Genomic DNA, 24,702 nt, shown 5'->3' with positions numbered 1-24,702 from the left:
CACATAGCAATACTTGGCAACAGCAGGGTGAAAAAACCTCCAGCAGAACCAGTCTTCCAAATCTGAGAGCTTAAAATAAAACCTGCAGCTCACACAGGATTTAGAAATAACACACAAAAACATTCAAAGTAAGCAGTTTACATATGTAGGATATACATTTTCACACAAAAATACAACAAATAAAATAATAGCACACACCACCACTCAAAATGTAATGATCAAACCACAGAGGCTCGTGATATATGGAGGTGAAGGCTCATGACAGAGACATGAAACAACCTTTAAAGTAGTTGGTAACAATAAGTAAAGCTGCTATCATCTCGTGTTCAAACTGTGACATCCTTGGCAACAGGACAAAGGCAAAGCAAACATTATTTATACATTCAAATGATTGTCCAAGTTTATGGCAAATGCACATGTATGCCAGAGTGTACAAAAATCCTGATTATGTGAGTTTAGTCTTAAAACACAGCTGCAACTTACAAATAACACCGAGTGAGAGTTATTTTGTCTTACCTGAGGAACAGAGGGGAAAAAACATTTAAAGCATTAAAAACTGATTAATGAAATGGATAAAGTGAAGCTACACTCCACTGCTTTGTTCTCAGCTACAACCTTAAATGCAAGCACCATAAAGAAAAAAAAAGAAAAAAAAAAAAGATATCAGTTCCCCCAAAAAAAGTAAAATGTGGACATTATGTAAAGTTTTGGATTGTTTTTGTTTTTTTACTATATAGTCAATACATACATTTTTAGAAAAAATCTGTAATACAAGAGTAAATTGTTTTTTAAAAAGACTATTTTAAAATGAATAAAACAGGGGAAATCTGTCACATAACAGTAAGTTGTGTTTCACAAGTACATTTAAAAGCAGAAAAAAAACATAAAATTTTTTTTCAGTGTAGAGGTATTTAAAAAAAAAAAAACACTTAATACTGCACAGTTCATTCGCAATGCATTTTTCTTTCAAAGAAAGAAGACATAAAACACTACTGGGGGGTCTGGCCATGTGCCAACATCGTGTGAATAACGGCTCCTGTCCTATGGATCTATCACCACAACTTACTAGCAAAGACCTAAAAAATAATGTGTGAATATTACACAGTACAATCTAGATCTGAAAAAGACGAATCAACTCTGACTCACTTGAATTTTCAGCGTGCTCTTTACATAAAGTTTAGTTTCTCTGAGGTGTAAACGCTGCAGAGAGTTGTGTCTGAGCTAAGGGGTAGAGTAGAGGAAGTCAGTCCTTTCAGCTCAAACCGAGGATCTGAGTCCAAGGAGAGAAAGTCTGAGGCGGCTGAGGGAGCTGGAGCAGATCCTCCTGGAGGAGCAACCTGGAGACAAAAGGGAAACTAAGGTTGTGCAACACCTTCAATGTGTAGAAAGAGTCTGCCTTAGATCAAAGACTCTCTTGTTCCTTGATTTTTTAGCATGTAGAGAGGATTCTTGTATGTTTATGTATTTACCTGCAGCGGAGAGGGTGTTACAAGGACGGCCGTTGGCTGGTAGTACACCTGTAAGGTAAAGAAAAAACCAGTCAGCGCTGGCAAAAGGAGAACATTTTACAGGAATGAAAAGGAGGACAAAAGAAACTGGACAACCTTTATTTTGTTGGCCAACCATGTTCTAAGTTTTTGGTCTACAGTTCTAATGCTTAGGGATGGGGAAACAGAATGTTTAATGTTGCCATTGATTCAATGAGTACTGTGGGCTTTAATGTTCGTTTTTTTTAGTCTTTATTTGCATTATGGCAAAACGGCACCATTAAATGTCTGTTGTCATCGCACTCCAAAGAGGACCTCTTATTAGCTATTTCAGCAGCCACTTTGATACTAAAGAAAACTTTAAAATGTGAATCCTCAGGCAAGTTCTGCAGCTATAGGGAGAGTCTTATTGTTTATTATTTCTAAGCAGATTTATGACTGGCATTTTGAACTGGACATGAAAAATAGTATTATTTTCAGAAACTGTAAACCACATAGAAGATATAAGTTTTGACTCAGCAAAATAGTGTGACTTCTGAGGCAAACTGCAGCAATTTGCTAACGAATAGGCTTAAAACAATAGTCATGTGCCTCTATAGACTATGAACAAAGTTTTATTTAACATTTTAACTCCTCCCGTTCATACCGGCAAGAACCAAACCGAAACTGGATTTTTGGAGCAAATGGCAATTTTTAGGATTTAAAAAAATCGATATAGAGGCTGATATTTTTCATATGTTATATAGGAGCCAATTATCGCTCAGTTTAATAATTAGGAACTAATCTTGGTCTAGTCCGGTGCTCCATCCAGAAGGTAAACCGTTTTCTGACTGCTGAGGCAGCAAGTTGCTGTAATAGTTTCTGGTTCTGCGGGAATTATTTGAAATTTATTATAGAACAAGTGTAAGCTTAATTTAGATTTGTTTTATTTATTTATTTATTTTGAAAAAAGAAAATAAATACAGCACCCTCCATAATTATTGGCACCCCTTTGCTTCATCTCTATTTCTCCTTCACCTGTCCAGTGCACACCAAACTTTTAAAGCTTCTACATACCTGTCGCTCACGAGGGGCAGCTGTGGGTTGATGAGAGACAAATGAAGAAGACGGTACAGCTGAGTAACTTGGGCCTACAGGTTGACTCTCATCCTGTAATAGGAATAAGGATGTTGAAATTAACGTAGCAACGTATGTTAAAGCAGCAGCTCTGCATGCTCATTTGAAGAGATACTTACATGATAAGACACGGCAGGTGCTGCTGCAGTCTGAGGAGCAGACTTGTCTTTTTTACAGCACTTCTTTTTACAACAGAAGCAGCAACAGCAGAAAACTGCCAACAAGGCAGCTATGCCAATGTAAATTAAAATTTGTGTGGGAGGAGGATCGCCAGAATCTGAAAGAGCACAGAGGTGTTTAGGGGAGTGGCTGTGTTAGTTGGGATCAGCAGTACTGTCCCTACCGTAAGAAAAAATGTATGTTTTCTCACCATAGTCTTCTTTTTCTCGCACCACCAGGTGTGCAACCAAGGCCAGGTTGCCTTCCTTGTCTGTGAACTCATAGGTGCCAGAGTTTCTGCTTTCCAAAGAATAGATTTTTGGGCCTTCACTTGATGTATCCAATCTCCACCTGAACCGGTCTTCTGTATGCTCACTGCCATTCTTGATCAGTGTTATTTTGCTAAATTCCCCTGCAGGCTGGAAAGTCACAAACCATGCGCCGTTGTCCCACGGATATTCAAAGATCACGTTTTTGTCCACCACTTTATGATAGTGTCTGATGTTTTCTGTGAGTGACAAAGGTTGAACAGACTGTGAAAACACATATAATCTGGTACATGGCAGTTGAAAATCTCCTGTGCGACTTCTACTAAGCTCCTGACATCACCTTTTACAGTGAGATGGATCCTGGACAGCAAAGTGTTGTCTTTCTTCCTAATGTTGTAGAAGCCATTTTCTGACTGTGCAACGTTCGACACTTGCCAGGAATTTCCAGACACCCGTCCTCTGTTTCCACTTTTGACCAGAGGGTTTGAGCGATTCCACAGGACCACTGGTGGGTCCACACTGTTAGGGGGCGTGAACTCAAATAATGCCGCCCCTCTGGGAAAAGATAGGGTCCAAAATTCCCCATATTTTTTTTTTACCTCATCAGCACAATCTAAAAATACCCAGTAAAAAAAACAAACAAATAAAACAGGGTTGGTTTATTTTATAGTTCACATAGCAAAAAGAAATACTTAGCTCTACAAATACTTTGTGATGGGATAGACATGTAAAGTATATTGCATTCTAAGAAAAGTGTCACAAAAATGTAGCCTCACACGGCGCACCACATAAGTAGAAACTACACTTTATGATCAAAACTGCACTAATTTATCAAGGGCGCCACTCAGATTTTTAATTTGACTATCTGAAAGACATTTATCAGGAATATTCTGGATTGAATACTGATAAAATATCAAATCTACTCATATTGATCAGTCTTATAATCGGAAATGTCAATTGTGAGGAAGTGTGGCTCTCCTCACAGTTGACACTGTATAACTCTTATCAGGTTCTGGTACAGGTAGAAGACGTCCTGTTGTCTCCAAGAGGACTGCAAGTGGTCATTCTGAAGTAAACATCTGATATGCAGATGCTCCATTTGGATGTGAGTTTTGGATTGGACGTCTTCTGAAATGGTCTACTATCAACTTTACAGCTCTGAAAATAAGGTCTCTAGATTCTCTGTGTGTTGCTTTGGAATGTGTCTGTTGTTCTGCCCCTCAGTCCACGACCGAAGACATCACCCCTTAAAATTGTACTTGTGGTCCAAATAACCTAAGTATATGACAATATTGTTTTATCAAATAACAGTTCAGCCATGAATGTTATGTTCATCAAACTGTTGTATAAAAGCTGCAGGTGCTCTATCAACTATTTACATATATTGTATCTTTTATGTTTGTAATGCTAGTCATTAATGTCACAGACCACTGTAAAAAATAAAAAGGTTCGAAATATGATGCATTTTCTTTAAACACCAGTGTGAAAAGTTCTCACCCAAAACCTTCAGCTTGAAACTCCAAGACTGTCTCTGCGGATCAGATAACTTGGAATAAGTTCCCTCATCTCCTTTGTTCAGATCTGTCAAAGTAGCTGAGTAAATCGAAACTTTGAGGCGCGGTTCCATTGACTGAAAGGTGGACAACACAAAAACATTTGCTCAGGATAGAGGACAGATTCTGTCTGTGTCAGTTATTTTCCTAATTAATCGATTAGTTCTTTGGTTGGTAAAATGTTTGGTGAAAAGTGTCAGTCAGTGTTTCCCAAAGGTCAAGATTACGTCCTCAATTGTCTTGTTTTTTTACACAATCCAAAAACATTCAGTTTACTGTCACAGAAGAGTAAATTTATGAGAATTTGGAAGAAAAAAATAAATACTTAAACCAGTTACTTAGTTATCACAATAGTTACCAACTGATTCAAAAGCTGACAACTGACGTGTTGCATTAATTGTTGCATCTCTACACAGCAGTAATGATCACAGTATAAACCAGAGCACCAGAAGCTGCTCACCATCCCTTTATCCATCACTGTTCTTGTGGATCCCCTTCGACTGGGCTCCAAGATCAACGGTCCGTCATATAAAGGTGGGCCAAAGCCAAGTGGTATCGAAAAGCTCTTTCCATAACAGGCTTCATGCTGAACAGCAGATGAACCTTCGATCATAAAGATGCGAGACAAGGAGAGACAGGTGGAGGAAATATGAAGATCAGTCAGAAACAAAGCATCCAAGAACATGTAGGCCACGCCCATAAATCTGACACTTTTTTGGCCATCAAGCGTGAGTTTTGGCATTTTTAGAAAAACATCTACTTACTTAACCACTATGGTGAAATTCAAATTAAGTTATGAAAGTTGAAGGCTTGTTGTTTAGACTATGGAAAGAAAAGAGCAGTTGGTCTTGTAATTACTTCTGTGTAATGCAGCTTGGAGCTCATTATTTCAGCTAAAAGCTGAACAGCTATCACATAACACTCTACATGAGAAGTAAACTTATTGTCAACTAAAGAGGTGAAATTAATGAATATGAAGTCAAATACAGAGATAAATAAGTCAATTTAGCTGTTACATTTTTAAAAAGGATGCATAAAAAGTGACAGTATAGCTATACAACATAAAGTTTGTGTTAAATTTGTAGATGTAGTGTACAGTCGTCCTCAAATGTATTCATACCCTCCCATTAAAGAAGGAAAAAGCTGTCACTGAAATAAGTTGAAATTGATAAGAATAATAAGAAATAAAAAAAATAATGAAAAGCACGACATTGTTTTTGAATTGTGGTTGAACAGAAATATTAAAAACAAACAAAAAAACAAGCAAACAAGCATGATGGGACCTGTAAACTAATATTTTGTTGAACCTTTGAGGCAATCACTGCAATCAAGTGTTTTCTGTAACTGTCAGTCAGACTTCTGCACCTGTTGACAGCTATTTTGATTTTTGGTCCACTGCTCATCAGCAAAGTGTACCAATTTGTCTGGGACAGTTTTGTTTTTGGTTTTTTAAATTATTCTTTCAACCACAATTCAAAAGCAACGTCTTATTTCACTAAATTATAATTTAGGAATTTTTTATTTATTATTACCTTTTTCCGTTTCTAGTTATTTCAGCAACTATTGTGACTTTTGCCTTTTCTTTAATGGAACGGTATGAATAAATCTGAGGATGACTGTACATATCACAAAATGCAGTTAATTCAACTAAACTAAATTAATGTCTCATCTATATATAAAGTTCATTTCTACATTTGTTTATGAATCCATGGTTTCTGCTGCTTTTTTTTAATCAGTTATTTCCCAAGGAGACACTTCTGGCCAAATGCACCAAACAGTTGCTACAGAACTGGCAGGTCATGGGTGTTGTTCTTGTGTTTTGTATTTGGGACAGAAAACAAGTTGCTTAGTATCGTCAAAGTTAATCCCAAAACACTGTTCCGCTTCGTGTGTAGAGTGTGCTTGTGTGAACTAGTTCTACTCACCGAAGAAGAAAGTGAAAACTGTCAGAAGCAGCAGCAACATGTTCCACAGAGCGCACGGGTTGTCCTGTTGTTCCCGTCACTTCTAACCAAGATGTTGTGAAGGTGCCTGAAGTGAGAGTAACCCTCCCGATGGATCCACCAGAAACCGACGCTACTCAGGCAGGAATCTAGACATCGAGCTCAAACTATACGTCAAATATTTTTTTATGATCACTGCAAAGAAGCGACTGCAACTTCCTGTTAGTGATCGGACCGAGTTCGTGTGTTGCTCTATTGGTGTTCCGTGACAGTCAGACGTGAAACTGGGCGAGGCTTCACATGGAAGAGGAGGGTCTCACATGTTGATTCTGTGACTGCAGATAAAGGGCATTTACGAGAAGAAGAAAAACAAAAAAGAAAACACGTTTCTTCTACACAACATTGCAGTGGTTTAACTTGTTTTCTTGTGAAATCTTTAAGGCCCTTTTTAGTCATTTGCCAAAAGTGACGCTGTTATAAACACTGACCACGAGCTGTTTTATATGTTGTCTCTGCAGGCTGCTGTATTTACTTCGTAGACGTTTGTGTACACTTAACAAGACAATTGTTCTCTTGTATTACTATTTAAAACCAATTTTCCCGGATAATATACCACACTTTTATTTCCATTCATACACTTTGTGCATAAATATAAGTTAAATTATTGTACATTAAATAAAAAAGAATTTTATATATTTACATGCAATTATATAAATGTGCTTCGTGTGTTTTTATTTCAAAACTGAGCTCATGTTGTGCATTTCACATACTACTCAATGGTTTACTCTTATACAAGATATTTGTACGATCATATTCATATATATCAATAGAATACATTTTATAAAAATCTAGATATATAGTACCATACTTTATATATCATATTTTGAATATAGTAGCAATAGATAAAAGATATATAACATCAATATCAATTATTTTAAATATTTTCATTTCCCCATGAATAATAAATTTTAATTCATATACATTACGTAACTTAATTATGTGTGTGTGTTGAATGATTTAAGCATTTGGAAATTGTATTTTAATATTTTATTAACAAGTGTAGAATATAATATGTAGTGTTATCACATTAATATACATTATATTATACACAATATATGCAAATACTTCATTGTTACATTATTAATAAGTTCCTATTAATATATATAACTTAGGTTAATACTAAAAGAATATATACAATTATATAAATGTGTATCACGTATTTCATATACTGATGGCTGGTTTAGTCTTTAGAATGCATCAGATTGTCTGAGCTCATATTTGTACGCAAAATGGTATCTGACAAGTGAATTCAGCTGTCTCATATATATGTAGTAAAAGTAAAGGAGTAAAAGTACAATAAATCCCCCGAAAACAGTGGAGTAAAGTGGCACAGAATGCAAACACTGCAGTGTGTAGTCTATGATAAAACATTTCTCTGCAGAAAAAGCTTAATTCCTTCATTCAGTTCGATTTAGTGACTGTCCCTTCTCTCGCTATATTTATGCACAGGTCAATAATAACGCAACAAAATGACGCACTTTGCGTAGGAGCGGCTGAGAATACGAACTGGCCGCAGCAGCAGCCGAGAGGGGGTCAGTGCGCATGCGCGGTCTGCGGAGAACGTTCATATCCTCTTATATCCATCAGCAGAAACGCTGACAAACATTCAGCGGTGGACGCGGTTTGCACACATGCTGCAGGTGAGCTCACGGTCAAATGCGTCACCGACTGTGTGATCGTGTATCAATAATCGATGAAGGGTTCGCTTAATAGGCCGCTGCGGCGCTGTGCGTGTTGCTGGGAGGCGATAGAAACATGTTGGACACCTGATAAGAGCTGACTTCAGGGCATGTTGGGTGACAGCGCTGATGCTTTTTTTTGCATGCGTCCGACCAGGCTGCAGTGTTTGGCTCTGCACTGACGCACACATCACATTACATCAGCTGCCTCTTGTGCAGCTTGTTGGTTGATGGTCGAGGGTGGGGACGAATGTCAATGATGTTTACAGATGAAACAATCTGCTGTCTTTCCCAGGAGAAGATGTCCTCCTGGGTCCTCCTCACTGCACTGTTCACCCTCCCTTTGGCTGCAGGTCAGTTTTTAAATGGAATTTAAATGTCTTTAGCCTTTATGCTTTGCAAGTTCTGGCTTAAATGTTCATTATTTAATCATTTACTTGTGCTTTGTATGACAAGTGTCTATTAAATCAGCAGCTGAAGTTAGATAGTCATCTGCAACATAAGTGCAAATGCATCTGATAGTCAATAATGAAGGATTCTTAACTAAATCTGTAAAATTGTCTGTTTTAAATGTGGATTAGCTGTTCATTCACCTAATTCAATTCAAGTGTATTCACATGGTGTCATTTCACAACATGCATCATCTCAAGGTACTTCACATACTAAGGTAAAGGCCCAGTTTATACAGAGAAACCAAACAAATCCAAAGTTTCCTTTAGATTCTCTTCGAGCAGCATTTTGGCAGCAGCCAGGAGAAAAAAACCTCCAGCAGAACCAGGCTCAGGGAGAGCGGCCATCTGCCTCCACGAGTTGGGATTAGGGTACAGAGAAGAGAGAACATGAGAACAGATGGAGACCAAACAAACAACACATAACAGAACAATAAACACTTTGGAGAGGCCAGTAACTGCAGATCAGAGACGTGCAGCTCCAGATCCAGAGAAGCTAAAACACAAACCAGAAGAGAAAGAAGGTACAAAATTAGTGATGTGCGATGGTGGCGTGTATATCTATGGAGAGAGAAAAACGTGAGATGAAAGTGGAGTAGAGGTGCTCAGCGCATCATGCGAGGCCTGTAGCAGCATAACTAACTTTAGGTTTTATGAATTCAGTTTATTTATGGACCATCAAATCATAACATGTGTCATCTCAGACCTCACAAGGCCTAAAAAAGGATGATGATCCTATGATCTGCAGCTCCTTCCAGAAAGTCAGATGTCAAAAAGTCCATTGGAGGTTTTTTTTTTTTTTTCCAGAACAGTGTCAGAAAAAAAAAATCCCAAAATGATTTGTCAGCCAACTGATTGCTGATTTTTTTTTAAAAATGAGTAAAAGGATTGACACATGAGTGGATTCTTTGTTGTTTTTGGATTTCTGGAGTGATGCCTGGCTTTCTTTGTAGATAAAGTGAATATTACTGACTCAAAGTTCAGTGCAAATCAGAACAGGATATGGACAGTGGAATCCTTTTCAGCCCTGAAACATTAATAATCACACATCAGATATACATATTAATTAAAAAGAGAGGAAAATATATATAGAACTATGATTAATACTTAAGTTTTTTAAGCTGTAGGTGAACAAATTGTGCTTCGTGAAGGTATAAAAATAGTTTATTAAACATATAAAGAGGAACAGTCATTTATATTATTGCACTTGTAATTGTTAGCATAGAGCTTGTCATAAAGAGCTAAAAAGGGCAAATCAATTCCCAACTCTAAATCCTGACTTTTAACAATTCACGCGAATAAAGCATTTTTGCTTTGTAGTTTTTAAATCTTTACAGATTTGACTGATTAACTCTTTTAGAAAGTGCTACCATTATATACAGTGATATCTCACTCTATGTAAGATCCAAACCCTGTGTTAGATAACTAATCATGTTAATTATACTCTTCCCACAGGTTGGGAATTACTCGGTGAGTCAAAAGCAACATTTCATCCTCCACCTGGAACACATGCAGAGGTCTCTGAACAGGTTGTTGACATTCTTTATCATCTAAACAGGCGAAAGAGAAAAAATCCAGACGGTGTGTGTCGGGAAGGAGTTTCGTCTGCCAGTGGACTCGACATCTAGAATTGTGACTTTTACTCCAGATGCTGAGGGTCCAAGACGCATCCTGCTGGAGAAAACCACGGTGAGTGTCAGTGTGTCGGTGGTTGTGTTGTAGTGTTTGTTTGTTGTGTTGCCTAAACCTGTTTACTGCACTCCTACAGGTAAAGGACCCGCGGTTCGAGTGGACCAGAGACAAGACGTTGGTCCTGAAAGAAGTGACTCACAGCGACCAGGGACTTTATGCCAACAAACTGTCCATTGGATTCACCTACGAGACTGTTCACCTCATTGTTTCAGGTATATTTTCCACCCGTTAGTGAAGTCCAGCTGTGTTTTTTAATGACACACCAGAGTTATAGCGTGTCCATCACTTGACTCTTTGATCCTTCTTCCTCGTCTGATCATCACATGTATTTATACCCCTAATTTAATACAAGTACAAATACAAGTAGAACATTATACTTGAGTAAAAGCACAGAGATATTATCAGCAAAACATACTTTAAGTATCAAAAGTGAAAGATGTTATTATTTATGCCATTATTAGACTGTTGATATGACTGTACCATTACTGATGTATGTTAAAGCAGCATTTCACTGTTGTAGCTGTTGCAAGGTTTAGTTACTTCATGAGCATTTAGGTAGTTTAGTCTAGTTGTTTTCAACTTCAGGGTCACAAAATATATCACATAGGTTCTGAGATAGCAGAAGAACCAATTTAAAAAGAAAAAGAATTTAAATGTGATCAAATTTGCCGGGAAAATACTATGCAAGTTCTTTAGTGAAACTGCGCACAACTCAGAGACATGAAATGTGATGAAGGGCACCAGACACATTTTTTGTGAAGGAATGTAGTGGAATAAAAATCCCAATGACTTCCTTTGAAATAGGCAAAAAATAGCATTTTAAATACTCAGTGACAGCATCTCAAAATTGTACTTTACTTTCAGCTCCTCAGTAAATTTCCATTACTTCCTCAATATGTTTCAGAGTGCATTAAGCCCTACCGCAGAAACTATGGCGAGAACTTTGAGCACAGCATCCCCGAAAATGGCACCCTGCTGGAGTTTTCTCCTCGAGGTGCTCCGCCGGAGTCCATGCCGGTTGTTCTGTGGAACCGGACCGACCCTGAAACCAGCAACGCAGGCCGAGGGCGGCTGCTGCGAGCAGGGAAGGTCTGGGTGGCAGAGAGGGTCACGCAAGCCGATCAGGGCAATTACACTGTGAGAGACGACTCTGGGAAGGCGTTGTCTCGTAGCACCCTCAGCGTCCGTGGTGAGCAGAGGCCCAACACGAGTTTTCAGAAGCTGACTGATGAGTTTTTTTTAACTTTAGCATCGTGTGAGTGGTGATAATTTCATTTTTTCTTTTCCTTCTCCCGTGGTGCCCTCTCATACCTCCGCATTTCCTTCATTGTCCTCCACTCCTTCTTTGTTCATGATTCTGCACATGGATGCAGGGCACTCCTTTAATGTGACCCGCTTCACCAAGGAGTCTCTAACCCTGCCATTATTTCTTCCTGTCCTTCATGCCCATCTCATTTTTACTCCCTCACGATATCCCAACGAATCCTCCCTGGGCCCCTTTGACCCCCGACCCCCACGTGGACCCGTGCAGCTGATCCGCGAGGGCCAGATAACGGACCACGACATGCGCTACAGAGGTATCATCTCCCTGAGCAGGAACGGCTCCATCAATGAGGTCGTCATAGCAAGACTGACGTCAAGGCACGATGGGCTGTATGAAATCAGAGATGGGAACGGAAACCTGGTGTCCTCCACCTTCTTGCAAGTGATCGGTGAGTTGTGTCACCTGTTTTCCGCTCTCTAAAATCTTTGCTTCACAGTTGCCACGCATTCTAATATCTGTGCCTTTATAATCTGTCCAGATAAAAGAGGGGGAACTTGGCGAGCGCTCTTCAAGTCCATCACTGTCCCCTCCGGCATGTTTGTGTCTCTTGCCGGTTTCATCCTGTTCATGAAGCGCTACCCAAACTGCAGCCTCTCGCAGATCATCGCTGGCTTCAGAACAAACCGCACGCCACCAGCCAACCCCCCACGAGTTAACATACAGGTGAGGAAACCATGAGAAATCGCATAATTTAATACTACTGTTTGTTGTTGATTGTCATAGTTACACTGCTGACACACCATGGCTGCATGCGTTGTTATTATTATTATTATATGTATGTACACTGTTGCATCCCTTTGTGCTGGTTAGAAAGCTAAACTACATTTTGCTGTGATTTTCTATATGCAGTCATATGAAAAAATCATTGAAATGGTTGGCTTTTTATTTGGACAAGCAAACATTTGATCCTCCTTGAAACAGTTCCTACAGATAAAGGTGATATCCTGCACCACGTGGAAAATGAATTTCTCAGCCATTTATTAATCAAAAAAGGTCAATAGCTGTATGACTTTTGTGGAAAAGTAACTCATTAGAAATAACAGAATGATTTCTTGTGTTTCATCAGATGGATGCTTTTTTTTTTTTTTGCCTCTTCCATGCACGATTACTTAATTTGCAAGATTTTTGAGGGGGTTTTTAATGCACGAAATCCCATTTGTATTTCAAACCCCCAAAAAACTTTTTAATGTTATTCAAATCTGGACTTTGAGGAGGCCTTTCCTCAACCCTACATTTCTTCTTTTTGAGCCATTCTTTGGTGAATTTGTTTAAGTGAGCTTAGGACCATTATGACTGACTTTCAGACAGATGACCTCACATTATCTTCAAGCATTCTAATATGATATAGAATTCATAGATTAATCAATGACTACAAGCTGCCCAGTTTCCGACCCCAAACCATGAGATATATTTGTTCTGTGCTGTGGCCAAAAAACTGTATCTTAGATTCATCTGTCCAGACAAACTCACTGTAAAAGGCCTAATCCTTTGCCGGTATATTCACTGGCAAACTGTGCTCTTGTGTTCTTTGGAGACAACAAAACTTTTTTTCCTGGCACACCTCCCATGCAGGTCAAATTTCTGTGGTCTCTTTCTGAATATAGACACATGTATTTTGACACCAACAGTTCTAAAAGCCTGCAGATCCTGAGATGGAATTTCTTGGTTCTTGAAGGTTTTGGAGGCTTTTTTTTTTTCTTTTTCCATCAAATAGCCTGGTTTGTAGTCTCTGCCACTTATAGGAATGATGTAGCTTAAATAATGTGGAGATCTTTTTAAATCCTTTGCAATATTTGGTATTAATGAATCCAACTTTTTCCAATATTCCTGTCTCGATTGTATTTGTTATGTTTAAGAGGATGTACATCTCTGTCTCTACTTCACATGTTATGTGGCGACCACAGATTCTTTCCTCTGTTGGATTCCAAAACTTCTTCTTCTATCATTCTTTTGTTGTTGCTCAACTGTGGTCAGTGATTCCGGTCAGAATCTGTCTCTGCTTTACGTCTCTGACAGTAACTCTGCCTATTTATAATGACGGTTTAGCACCAGATATCAGTATAATTCTATGTGGTTTTGCGATGAGATTTTGGACCCTTATAGGCATCCACAATCTTTTTGTGTTTTTTTTTTTTTTCATTTTGAAGGCCTTAGTGTGCTACTTACGGGCATGATGACACCTCACACTTGAATAGCAAAGAGGACAGCAGAGGTTTGACTAGGGCAGATTCCACCTATCAATACTTAAGGATGATCCAATCACCTAATCTGGAATCTCTGACTCTAATTTTATGGATCTGAATATGTGATGAAAGTGTGATTGAAAAGTAATGCCATGGACCAGTTGAGGTGTCCGAAGAAAAAGACATGTATAGCAATCTGCATGATTTGTAAATGCAGCCAGTTGTTTTGGTCTTGTTTTTGTCCCTTGGATTAACTTTGACTGTCCATGTTTGTCTTTGCAGGACTACAGTCAGTCGTATCATCAGCCCTCAGGCTACTACACTCCCCCTCAGCAGCCTGGAACACCAAGAAAATGGACCCCAAGAGCGAGCCCTGCTCACACTGTAAGGCTGATTAAATGAATCAAATGAGTCACAACAAAGTTAAAACTAAGAAATGTAATCATATGTCTTTGCTTTTGATTGTATTTCCAGGGTTACTCTCCTGTTAGGGCGGAAAGTCCAAGAGCGGAGAACCAAGAAGTGCACATATTGACAGCAGAGAGCTCTCCTAGTCATAATTTAGCCGCTGAGGTAATACGACAGCTACTACACTCTAGCTGTGAGTATTTGCATATCACAGATTAAAGTATGTTTGAAACGTGTGTCTTTGTTTCCTTTCTAGCGGGCTCAATCAAATGAGGACGAGAGGAGGATTTCCTTTTCTGTACCTGGGGCTTCAGACTGCCTCCACTCCTCCGAGGACTGTGTTCAGTTCCAGATCGTGAAAGACGGAGATGAGGAAAGGTGGAGCAAAACACAAGAATTCTTTTCCACACTGCCACTGGACACGGACACGTCTGAATCCTGCAGCGTTTACACATCAAAGAAGCTGAACTTCTTATAAAAAGGAGAACTGGGGCTTAAACAAGGGAAGACGAAGCATAAGGCATGGAGAAATCGAGAAAAGAAAGACCTCACCTGTGCCTTTTGCACAGTTTTAACGGTTTGGTACGAAAATAACTTGTGATACTTTTGTGTAATTTTTCTGAAGCATGAGTTGAGCATTAACCTTCCTGTGTGATATTCTGCTGGCTGATGGTGCTCCTGAAATCTCCTGCTGTTACCTACCTCCAGACCCTCAGGACCAACATGATCTGCACTGTATTTGCTGACTGTCAGTGTGTTTTTTTTCAGTGTGTGTACTATGATCTCTAGGGCTACGTAGAAATTAGAGTTGTGGTACTAAAGTTTGCAAAAGAGAATTTTTACGTACTGTACAGCAATATAGACTTAACTGAAGTACTCGCCCGTCTTGCTGACCATTCCTAACCGCTACAGTATCATGTTACATGTCTGTTCTGCAGATTAATAATTTTTTGCAGATCTTGTGTATTTACCTTCGAGGTTAGTAATAGTTACGTTTCACTAAATAATGCAATAGCCTGTTAATCTGTAAACTTTGTGTAAAGGATAGCATCTTTTCACCAAATCTTTCCGTCAGCAAAAATGTTGGAATGCTGCTCATGGTAGTTTTTGCAATATCAAAATGTCATCTCTTAAACAATAAAACTTCTCTTTAACACACACAGATCTTAGACGATCCCTCCCATATACTACACATGTCTACATTGTACATTTGGTATGAAGTGACGATAAAGTATATGAATGTCAGGGAAAGGTGACAATATAAAGAGACAGTTCAAACCCCACAGATTGTTCTTTTTTTTTTGCAATATGTATTTCTACATTTTTATTTTAAAGTAATTCTACACACACATTTCATATGATTCATATGCAATATGCTTTACTGGAATGAATATCCGGTTAACAATGCCATCAAGGCATCAAGGATGGTGTAATTCAAATAAGAAAAAAATAGGGTGAGAAGATTTTTAAAAAATGTAATTTTAAAAGAGTTTATTTAGGGGAATGAAAAAATATTTATATAATAAAAAAGAATGAGAACGGCAAAAAAAAAAAAGAAGAAGAAGAAAAGACTGTAAATATATGATGTGTGTGTGCCAAATGTATAATATGCTGTGTCAAGATAATGGCCATATTCAATGATGTTTTAATAATATGTCCCTCCTGATAGAATCTGTTGCTTTTTCTTCTCATCTTGTTCTGTTAGGTTTGGGAGTAAGAATCAATCTTTTTGAAGTATTCCTGACTTGTATTCCTGAATTTGTCATATGTTACGAGGATGTACATCTCTGTCTCTACCTCCCCCGTCATGCAGTGACCAGAATCTTTCCTCTGTCAGCAGCCACGACTTCCCATGTAGTTCTTTCTCTGTTGTCACTGAGTCCGTATTTGGTCAGAATCTGTCTCTGCTTTACATCTCTGACAGTCATGAGATATTCTGCAAATTTGTATTCATGACTTAGGGCTATTTAGTAATTCTTTTTTTTGTTTTGTTTGTTTTATTCCTCCAGTGTTTTTGATGAACATCTTTTCTTAACATAATTTGCTTGACTGTGGTTGGAGAGCAGTGATGGTCTGAGGTTGTTTTTCTGAACAGACTGTCTCAAGATCAGCTGACAGAAGGGACTTTTTTTAGGCATTCAGCTCTTGGGTGTGTAGTGCCTGATATCTCAGTGTGTCTTAGGTGCACCAGAGTTAAGTAATGGATAACGTCCTAATTCTGTCCTACATGAACTGGTTGGTGATTTCTTTGGCTGTTTATGAACCTACGGCAGAACCTCTATAGGATGATGACTCATCTAGTGTCGTCTTCATGACTGATGACCGTAGTCATCATTTTCAGGAGCACAGTGATGTGTTTTAGATCAGGGTCTGCCAAGAAAAGTAGCTGCTGTCTGTGTTATCATTTATGCTTATGCCTCTGTGTTATTCTACCTGCTCTGTTCCCTGGATTATAACCAAGCCAGCTGTTTTGACTGACTGAAATAACTCTAAAGGACTAATTCAACTCATATGATGCAGTTTTCTACCTACAACAAATTGATTGCAGTCCTTGAATTGCCACTGAAGTGTTATTAGTGCATGAAATTGTCTTGACTTCATTCATGGGTGTTATTTTTTTTACAGATTAAACCTGTAGGGTAAAAAATATCATTTCTTTATTTTAGATGTATTTAGATGAGCCATAAATCATAGTAACTACAGGCTAAACCTGGACATCAAATATACCAAACACATAGAGCCGATACCAGTATTGACTGTAAGGATTACACTATGAAGTGCAAACATTTCTTTGGTAACAATCAATCGGTTACAAGAAACATAGTTTTATTTTGCTATTACAGAGGAAATAAAGCTTTGTGTATTTGCACTTTAGGACCAGATAAAAGAAGCTGTTGTATATATTTATGTAGTTTTATATAAAAGATGCACAGATACAGCTGTAACAGGAAGCTCACAGTCACTTTTTGTCACCGGCGGTAGGGGGCAGTGCAGAGACCCGGAGGTCTGAACTTTAACTCTAAATTCAAGCGTAGAAGAAGAAGAAGCTCCGTTTGTAGCGGCAATGAAAGGACAGCGTGTTACTTCCAATTCGAGCAAAACATAAGTAAAGTGTACACTTTAGCGTTATTAACTGTCAAGCACAGAGCGAGCATAATTCATTGTAAAGAAGAAACTATTCGGACTGCGTCGGGAAGATGTCTTTGGTTTGTGCAAGTAAGTGAAGCTGACTTCATTGATATGACGGAGGTTAGCTAGGCACCGTGCTAATGCTACTAGCTAATTTAGCTAACGTTAGCGGCCATGCATTACCGCCTTCCACTTGAGATATTTCACCAGTCTTGTTTGTGATTATATTATTATTGGTATCGTGTGATTTAAAAGCTGTTCCTGCACTTTTTTTCAGTCTCCAACGAGGTGCCGGAGCACCCGTGCGTGTCCCCGGTGTCCAACCAGGTGTTTGAGCGCAGGCTGATCGAGAAGTACATCGCAGAGAATGGAACAGACCCGATGAACGGACAGCCGCTGTCCGAGGAGCAGCTCGTAGATATCAAAGGTGAACTCTCAGGCAGACTTTCAGGAGATGCTGCACCCAGTTAAAGCAGTTTAATACAGCGACTCTGTAACTAATCCTCTTCAAGGTTAGAACAGTCAGTTTTTGTTGAAACTGAGGTGTTGACTCAGGAAGCTGAAGTTTGCATAGTGTGTACTGGGAATCAGGATCAGTGTGTGACCACAGACAAGGAATGTGACTCCGTTTCTTCCTTTGCTCTCAAAGTACTTGCACTAAGACATGCATATAGATAAGGGCTACAGGTTAAAGTAAAAGAAATGACTGTTAAACGAATAACTCAAACCAAAAGTTCAGTGCAAGTTGTGCAGGTTCTACTTGCACAAATAAATACAGATAATGACTATAAACATAGGATTATTGATGCTGAATGCATGTGGCTGGTGGATGATTGTGCAATGAAGCAGAGAGGAACCTTTACTGGAATGAATCTATTAACATATATGTAATATACAATATGTACAGTGGTAGGGATTCAGAAAGACTAGTTTAAGTCATTATCGATTGATTTATTGTTCTCGAGAAATGGAAAAGAGTCAAGTGCAATACAGAAGTGAACCAATGCCTTTAATAAACAGTTTCAATAAAGCTGAGCAGTACAACCTTCAGGAAAAGTAGGACTGCAACTAATATTTATTTTTGTCGATTAATTTGTTGATTATTTTTCTTCATTAACTCTCATGAACTCTACAATAAACAACTTTTTTTCTCTGTTTTAGTGTCCCATCCTATTAGACCAAAGGCTCCATCAGCAACGAGTATCCCAGCCATTCTCAAGTCACTTCAAGATGAGTGGGTAAGTATCGTAGACCCTGAGGAGTTGGCACAGAAGAAACTCACAACACCACCTTCATACTGTAAATGTTTCCCAAAGTCTGTGCTTTGAAATAACAGATTCTTTTCTCTGGTACTACTCTTAGTATTAATAATACATTTTATTAGATGCTGCTTATACTGGCAGTCAAAGTTGCCTGACATCACAAAAAATGGGAAATTAACATACAGAAAGTAACTGAGCATAAGCATTTAGTTAAACTGGAAAGCCACAATAGTGAACCAAGTTGGCAGTTTGACTTTTTTTTTCGCTTTTTACTTTGCGTTTTTCTTCTTAAATACACATTTTAAACCATTAGAGGAGTTAATGATCCTGTTTTCTCTTGTGTTCTAGGATGCTGTTATGCTCCACAGTTTCACCTTGCGGCAGCAGCTGCAGACCACTCGTCAGGAACTTTCACATGCCCTCTACCAACATGATGCCGCCTGCAGAGTCATTGCTCGACTCACCAAAGAGGTCACTGCTGCAAGAGAAGGTGGGTTGACAGCAGTTTTTTCTTTTGCCTTTGATTGAAGGACATCATTTTAGTTGTGAAGTAGTCATATAAATTGTTTGCTTCACATCAACATAAGCTCATCAATAGTATGGTTACAGTTTTTTCTCATGTGGTCTTTTTCCTTTTTATAGCCCTTGCCACACTTAAACCCCAAGCTGGACTGGTTGCTCCTCAGGCAGTTCCTGCCTCTCAGCCAACTGCAGCAGTGAGTCACTGACTTTTAATTCAAGCTGCTAGGACACTGATCAAAAATACTTACATCACCTTTTGAAGTATTTTTTTCTAACAATCTCTGATTCGGTCTTCTGTATTTCAGGGTGCTGGTGGAGAGCCTATGGAGATTAGTGAACAAGTGGGAATGACCCCAGAGATCATCCAGAAGGTAAGGTTTTCTTTGACACACATGAATCATTATTTTGGCTGCGAAATGTGATTTTCTTGAGCTTGTCTAAGATTCAGTATTCTGTGTTTCTGTTTACAGCTCCAAGACAAGGCTACTATCCTCACTACAGAGAGAAAGAAGGTATTATATTTTTCCTTTATTTAGTTTCACTTGTGCTGTAATATCCCCATGCTTATTCTCCCACAGGTCTGTTACCTTTATAATAATTTGGAATTTTCTCCCATGCTCCATTTATTAACTGGCTTTGCTGTATTTCTTCAGAGAGGAAAAACTGTCCCAGAGGAGCTGGTTAGAGCTGAGGATCTCAGCAAATACCGCCAAGTGGCCTCCCACGCTGTAAGTGTTGGTTCTGCATAATCAGGGAAATGCAAATGTTTCTGCAAGTCTTTTGATGAGCATTTTATAAACATTTTGTCTACTGTTGCTTTCAGGGTCTTCATAGTGCCAGCGTGCCTGGTATTTTGGCTCTGGATCTGTGTCCCTCAGACACCAACAAAGTGCTCACAGGTACATTGAATGCATCTTTTTTTCCATATTTGATTTGTTAGCATGATAGACATCATATGAAGAGTCTTTTATGAGACATCGACCCTCTTGCGTTCTCCCAGGTGGAGCTGATAAGAACGTAGTGGTGTTTGACAAGAACGAGGAGCAGATTGTGGCAACACTTAAGGGTCACACCAAGAAAGTCACCTCTGTCATTTACCATCCATCTCAGGTAAAACTTTCTCTGTCTGTTGTATACATCAACCAGAAACAAAATCTTCCATGATATCTAAATCCCTTGTAACAAGAGTTTATTATATTAGTAGAAATGCCAAACATGGTAGTTATTATAATCCATTGATTGCTTTTCCCGATTTTTACTTCCTCACTTTCTCCTCCAGTCTGTGGTCTTCTCAGCATCTCCAGACACCACCATCCGAGTGTGGTCTGTCACCGGTGGCAACTGTGTGCAGGTGGTGCGCGCCCACGAGGCAGGTGTCACCGGTCTGTCTCTTCATGCTACTGGAGACTATCTGCTCAGCTCCTCTGAGGATCAGGTGTGTGTGTGCAGCTGGAAGAAATTCATTACTGACTGACTGCAGTATAAACAGTCTTTCAACTGTCAAACTGCTTCACCATACTAACAAGTTGTTTTGTTCTGCAGTACTGGGCTTTCTCTGATATCCAGACTGGTAGAGTCCTCACCAAAGTTACTGATGAAAGTGCTGGCTGTGGTAAGTGCTTCTACACTCACTCATGTATTTGACAGTCAGAATAAAAGTGCTCTTCCAGGTGGTAATGATTCCATTTTTGCCCTTCAGCTCTCACTTGTGCTCAGTTCCACCCTGATGGTCTCATTTTTGGCACTGGTACGGCCGACTCCCAAATCAAGATTTGGGATCTGAAGGAGCGCACCAACGTGGCCAACTTCCCTGGCCACTCTGGACCTGTCACCTCTATCGCTTTCTCAGAGAACGGATACTATCTGGCCACGGGTTAGTATTGCTGACAGCATTTTTACACAATATTTCTACTAATCTTTGATATGTCGATGTTCTGCACTGGGCTCTAAAGTTGCAGGAATATCAAAACATTCCCTGTCCCACTTCACTGAAGGGATCTGAAACTGTACATTGTGTGTGTTTAACATGTCGGTGATGTGCTCCAGGTGCCCAGGATAGCTCTCTGAAACTGTGGGATCTGAGGAAACTGAAGAACTTCAAGACCATCACTCTGGACAACAACTATGAGGTAAAAAAAATTGGCCCTTTTTTTTTTTTCTTTTTTCTTTCTAGTAAAGGATTAGTTTGGCTTTTGGAGAAACGTTTTTGCTGCATAGAGCTGGATGAAAAGACAATACAGCGCTCATGTCAGTACACTGAAAAAGATGCTTTAGCCAGCAGGCTGGGAACTTAGCGCAGAGAATGGAGGCTGCTTCTTCATCCTGGATTCCAGCAGTGCTTAACTGTACTTAATGTTCTACATTTCTGTTTATATCTGGATCAATCAAACATGATACACGTGTTTATTATTAAATGTCAAGGTGCAGAGAGTTAGATTGGTTTAATTTTCAAGAGACCAGGTTAGCTATTTCCTACAGCTCACTGTCTTTATTCAGAGCTAAGCTGTTATACTAACCTTCTGTCTCTAGTTTCACATCTACCATATAGTTATTTGAAAACTACCAGCTTTCTCCTTCAACTCTCTTGACAGGAAAGTGAATAAACATAACACAGAGTCTGTTGTAACAATGGAATAATCGTGCCGTCTTCCTTCCTCGGTGCTTCTGAATCTTATTGGTCGGTTTTGTGATTTAGGTGAAGTCCCTGGTGTTTGATCAGAGTGGTACCTACCTGGCAGTAGGAGGGTCTGACATCCGCGTCTACATCTGCAAGCAGTGGTCGGAGGTCCTCAACTTCACAGGTGAGGAAAATAAAGAATCAATCTTTTCACAAATGTTCACTGAGTACGTAGACGACAAAGCTTTAACTGTGAGGAAACAGCAGACTTTTTTTGACCTTGACTCTTTTTTTTTTTTTTTCCTTTTGAAATTGTAGACCATTCAGGATTGGTGACCGGAGTGGCCTTTGGAGAGAATGCTCAGTTCCTGACCTCTGCAGGAATGGATAGAAGTCTCAAATTTTACAGTTTGTAGAAAGGAATACATTCAGTATGAGAGGAGTGTAGAATGATCTCTATGTCTGAGCAGTCACCATCCTGGCCGTCATTTTTAGAAAAAAAAGAAAAAAAAATCACTGCTAACTTTGCTTCTTTTAGTGTGTTAGTCCTCGTGTCCAGGGAAGAAATCCAATGAACCACAGCAGCATGGTTAATATAACATGTTTGTTGGCTTTGTACGTTTGAAATCTAAACGATGTGATATGAGCTGCAATGCCAGTGTCAAGTTCCTGTCCTATTTGCCAGAAATTATGATTTTACTGTAGTATCTTCTTTTTGTGTGTGTGTGGGTTGGGTTCAGAAGTTGTTTGTGATACATCTCTGAAATGTACACAGTCAGAAACTATAATTGATGATGATCTACTTTGCCTCTTAATTTAGAGCAGCTTCATGACAATATTTTAGGGTAAGATTACAATACAGCTGTAGTGATGTAAAGTGGAAGATGAGCAGGTGTATGAGATTCATGTACTTCTGTGAAAAATTTAGTCATGTTTAACTTTCCCTTTGTTTCATTTCCTGTTTTATTTGTTCCACTTGACATTTTTTTTTTTGCTTTTTTACAATTGTATATTTCCCATTACTTGCCGTTTTACCTGTTGCACCTCTGCCCTTTTACAATAAAATAAAATATCTTTTGTATTGCCATACAAGCACCAGTAACTATTTCTTGGATTCCTTTGAACATATTTCTCTTTCATTTTAAAAACATTTTACTAGGTTGCACAAATTTAAAGTTTATCACAAAGTGCTTATTAGCCAAAAGCTGGAAGAGATGCCCTGAGATAGTAATGTGGTATTGAATTAGAAAGTACACCCAAATGTCTTTTGGTTATTGCTACTTCACCCTGGTGTTTGAGATTCTTTGTGCAGAATGAATTACACACGTGGACAAAATTGTTGGTACCCCTTGGTTAATGAAAGAAAAACCCACAAAGGTCACAGAAATAACTTAAATCTGACAAAAATAATACAAATTCAGTGAAAATTAACCCATGAAAATCAGACATTGCTTTTGAACCGTGTTTTAACAAAATTATTTAAAAAAAAAATAAACTCATGAAACAGGCCTGGACAAAAATGATGGTACCCTTAACTTAATATTTTGTTGCACAACCTTTTCAGGCAATCACTGCAATCAAACGATTGTCAGTGAGAATTGTGCACCTCTCAGCAGGTATTGTGGCCCATTCCTCATGAGCAGACTGCTGCAGTTGTCTCAGGTTTGAAGGGTGCCTTCGGCTCCTTCCACAGATGTAACATAGGATTTAGATCAGGGCTTGTAGAAGGCCACTTCAGAATAGTCCAGTGTTTTCCTCTACCCATGTTTTTAGCTGTGTGTTTTGGGTCATTATCCTGTTGCAAGACCTGCGACTGAGACCAAGCTTTCTGACACTGGGCAACACATTTCTCTCTAGAATACCTTGATAGTCTTGAGATTTCATTGTACCCTGCACAGATTCAAGACACCCTGTGCCAGATGCAGCAAAGCAGCCCCAGAACATAACAGAGCCTCCTCCATGTTTCACAGTAGGGACAGTGTTCTTTTCTGTGTCTGTGAACATAGAGCTGATGTGCCTTGCCAAAAAGTTCCAGTTTTGTCTTGTCTGTCCATAGGACATTCTCCCAGAAGCTTTGTGTCTTGTCTACATGCAGTTTGGGAAATTCCAGTCTGGCTTTTTTATGATTTGTTTTCAACAATGGTGTACTGCTTGGTCGTCTCCCATGAAGTCCACTTTGGCTCAAACAACAACGGATGGTGCGATCTGACACTGATGTACCTTGACCTTGGAGTTCACCTTTAATGCCTTTAGAAGTTGTTCTGGGCTCTTCTGTCTGACAGCTATAGTTACTTTTTTTTAAAAAGATTTTTTTTTGCACACAGAACATCACTCATCAGCTCTAGTTCTATACTAAATGGTTTATAAGTTACACTTTAACCAATTAAAATAAATTCTTGGTTTTACATGAATGCCTGAGTAATAACAATTTAATGATACATAGTAGTCGAACAAGGATTTTTCAGCATTGAGCACCTGTAATACTTTAAGTAAGTTTTTGTGATATAATACCCACTGTACAGTGGCATTGTAAAAGCAGGACTTTGACTTGTAACAGCAGTTTTACAGTGTGGAATTAGTACTTTACTTAAAGGAAGACACCGCAGGCACACTTTTGCATGCACTGGTCAATTCTGAGTTTTGTTTCCATTAGATGGAAGTCCAGTCTATCACAGGGCTACACTTAGAGACAGACAACCAAGCACACTCACATTCACACCTACGGACAATTAACCTCAACATGTTTTTGGACTTGTGGGAGGAAGCCGGAGAACCCGGAGAGAACCCACGCTGCACGGGGAGAACATGCAAACTCCACGCAGATCCCGGTGCCCCCACCAAGACGCGAAC

General features: G+C 39.1%; 3 protein-coding genes across 5 annotated transcripts in view; 2 read left to right on the top strand and 1 right to left on the bottom strand.

Moving 5' to 3' along the window:
* The window catches only part of LOC103365651 (uncharacterized), a 20,960-nt gene extending 14,173 nt beyond the window's left edge, over positions 1-6,787 (bottom strand). Inside the window, exons 1-9 of one of the 3 annotated variants that reach the window (XM_008293138.1) lie at positions 6,510-6,786; positions 5,045-5,187; positions 4,529-4,661; positions 3,372-3,644; positions 2,974-3,270; positions 2,723-2,880; positions 2,544-2,636; positions 1,470-1,517; positions 919-1,337 (exon numbers count right to left, since the gene is read on the bottom strand). In XM_008293138.1, the coding sequence (XP_008291360.1) occupies positions 1,167-1,337; positions 1,470-1,517; positions 2,544-2,636; positions 2,723-2,880; positions 2,974-3,270; positions 3,372-3,644; positions 4,529-4,661; positions 5,045-5,187; positions 6,510-6,549 (1,356 nt within the window). In that variant the 5' untranslated portion in view covers positions 6,550-6,786 and the 3' untranslated portion in view covers positions 919-1,166. Of the gene's footprint in view, positions 1-918; positions 1,338-1,469; positions 1,518-2,543; positions 2,637-2,722; positions 2,881-2,973; positions 3,271-3,371; positions 3,645-4,528; positions 4,662-5,044; positions 5,188-6,509 lie in introns of those variants that run through there. The other 2 variants (XM_008293139.1, XM_008293140.1) reach the window with 2 other exon arrangements.
* A 1,345-nt stretch (positions 6,788-8,132) lies between these two features.
* On the top strand, positions 8,133-15,600 carry LOC103365650 (uncharacterized). Its single transcript, XM_008293137.1, has 11 exons — positions 8,133-8,227; positions 8,562-8,619; positions 10,171-10,185; positions 10,274-10,404; positions 10,484-10,619; positions 11,312-11,596; positions 11,781-12,119; positions 12,210-12,394; positions 14,197-14,298; positions 14,389-14,487; positions 14,579-15,600. Exons 1-11 carry the CDS (start codon positions 8,219-8,221, stop codon positions 14,798-14,800), a joined length of 1,581 nt encoding a protein of 526 aa, XP_008291359.1. The 5' UTR covers positions 8,133-8,218; the 3' UTR covers positions 14,801-15,600.
* A 1,759-nt stretch (positions 15,601-17,359) lies between these two features.
* On the top strand, positions 17,360-22,954 carry prpf19 (pre-mRNA processing factor 19). The gene is made up of 16 exons (XM_008293136.1): positions 17,360-17,538; positions 17,729-17,878; positions 18,613-18,689; positions 19,062-19,203; positions 19,356-19,429; positions 19,541-19,606; positions 19,706-19,747; positions 19,889-19,963; positions 20,059-20,134; positions 20,236-20,345; positions 20,515-20,670; positions 20,778-20,847; positions 20,935-21,108; positions 21,282-21,364; positions 21,931-22,036; positions 22,171-22,954. The coding sequence occupies exons 1-16, from the start codon at positions 17,520-17,522 to the stop codon at positions 22,266-22,268; spliced, it is 1,518 nt and encodes a 505-aa protein (XP_008291358.1). The 5' UTR covers positions 17,360-17,519; the 3' UTR covers positions 22,269-22,954.
* Positions 22,955-24,702: the final 1,748 nt, after the last annotated feature.

The sequence above is a fragment of the Stegastes partitus genome, unplaced genomic scaffold (assembly GCF_000690725.1).
Source record: "Stegastes partitus isolate 25-593 unplaced genomic scaffold, Stegastes_partitus-1.0.2 Scaffold860, whole genome shotgun sequence".
Taxonomy (NCBI): domain Eukaryota; kingdom Metazoa; phylum Chordata; class Actinopteri; family Pomacentridae; genus Stegastes; species Stegastes partitus.
The sequence above is the reverse complement of the archived record's forward strand: the minus strand, read 5'-3'. Positions and strand labels throughout refer to the sequence as shown.

Coding starts and splice junctions, on each gene's coding strand:
- LOC103365650 (XM_008293137.1), top strand. Junction 10,405..10,483: donor TCCTGCTGGAGAAAACCACG/GTGAGTGTCAGT, acceptor GCACTCCTACAG/GTAAAGGACCCGCGGTTCGA. Junction 12,395..14,196: donor CCCCACGAGTTAACATACAG/GTGAGGAAACCA, acceptor TTGTCTTTGCAG/GACTACAGTCAGTCGTATCA.
- prpf19 (XM_008293136.1), top strand. Junction 20,671..20,777: donor TCAGCTCCTCTGAGGATCAG/GTGTGTGTGTGC, acceptor TTTGTTCTGCAG/TACTGGGCTTTCTCTGATAT. Junction 22,037..22,170: donor GGAGGTCCTCAACTTCACAG/GTGAGGAAAATA, acceptor TTGAAATTGTAG/ACCATTCAGGATTGGTGACC.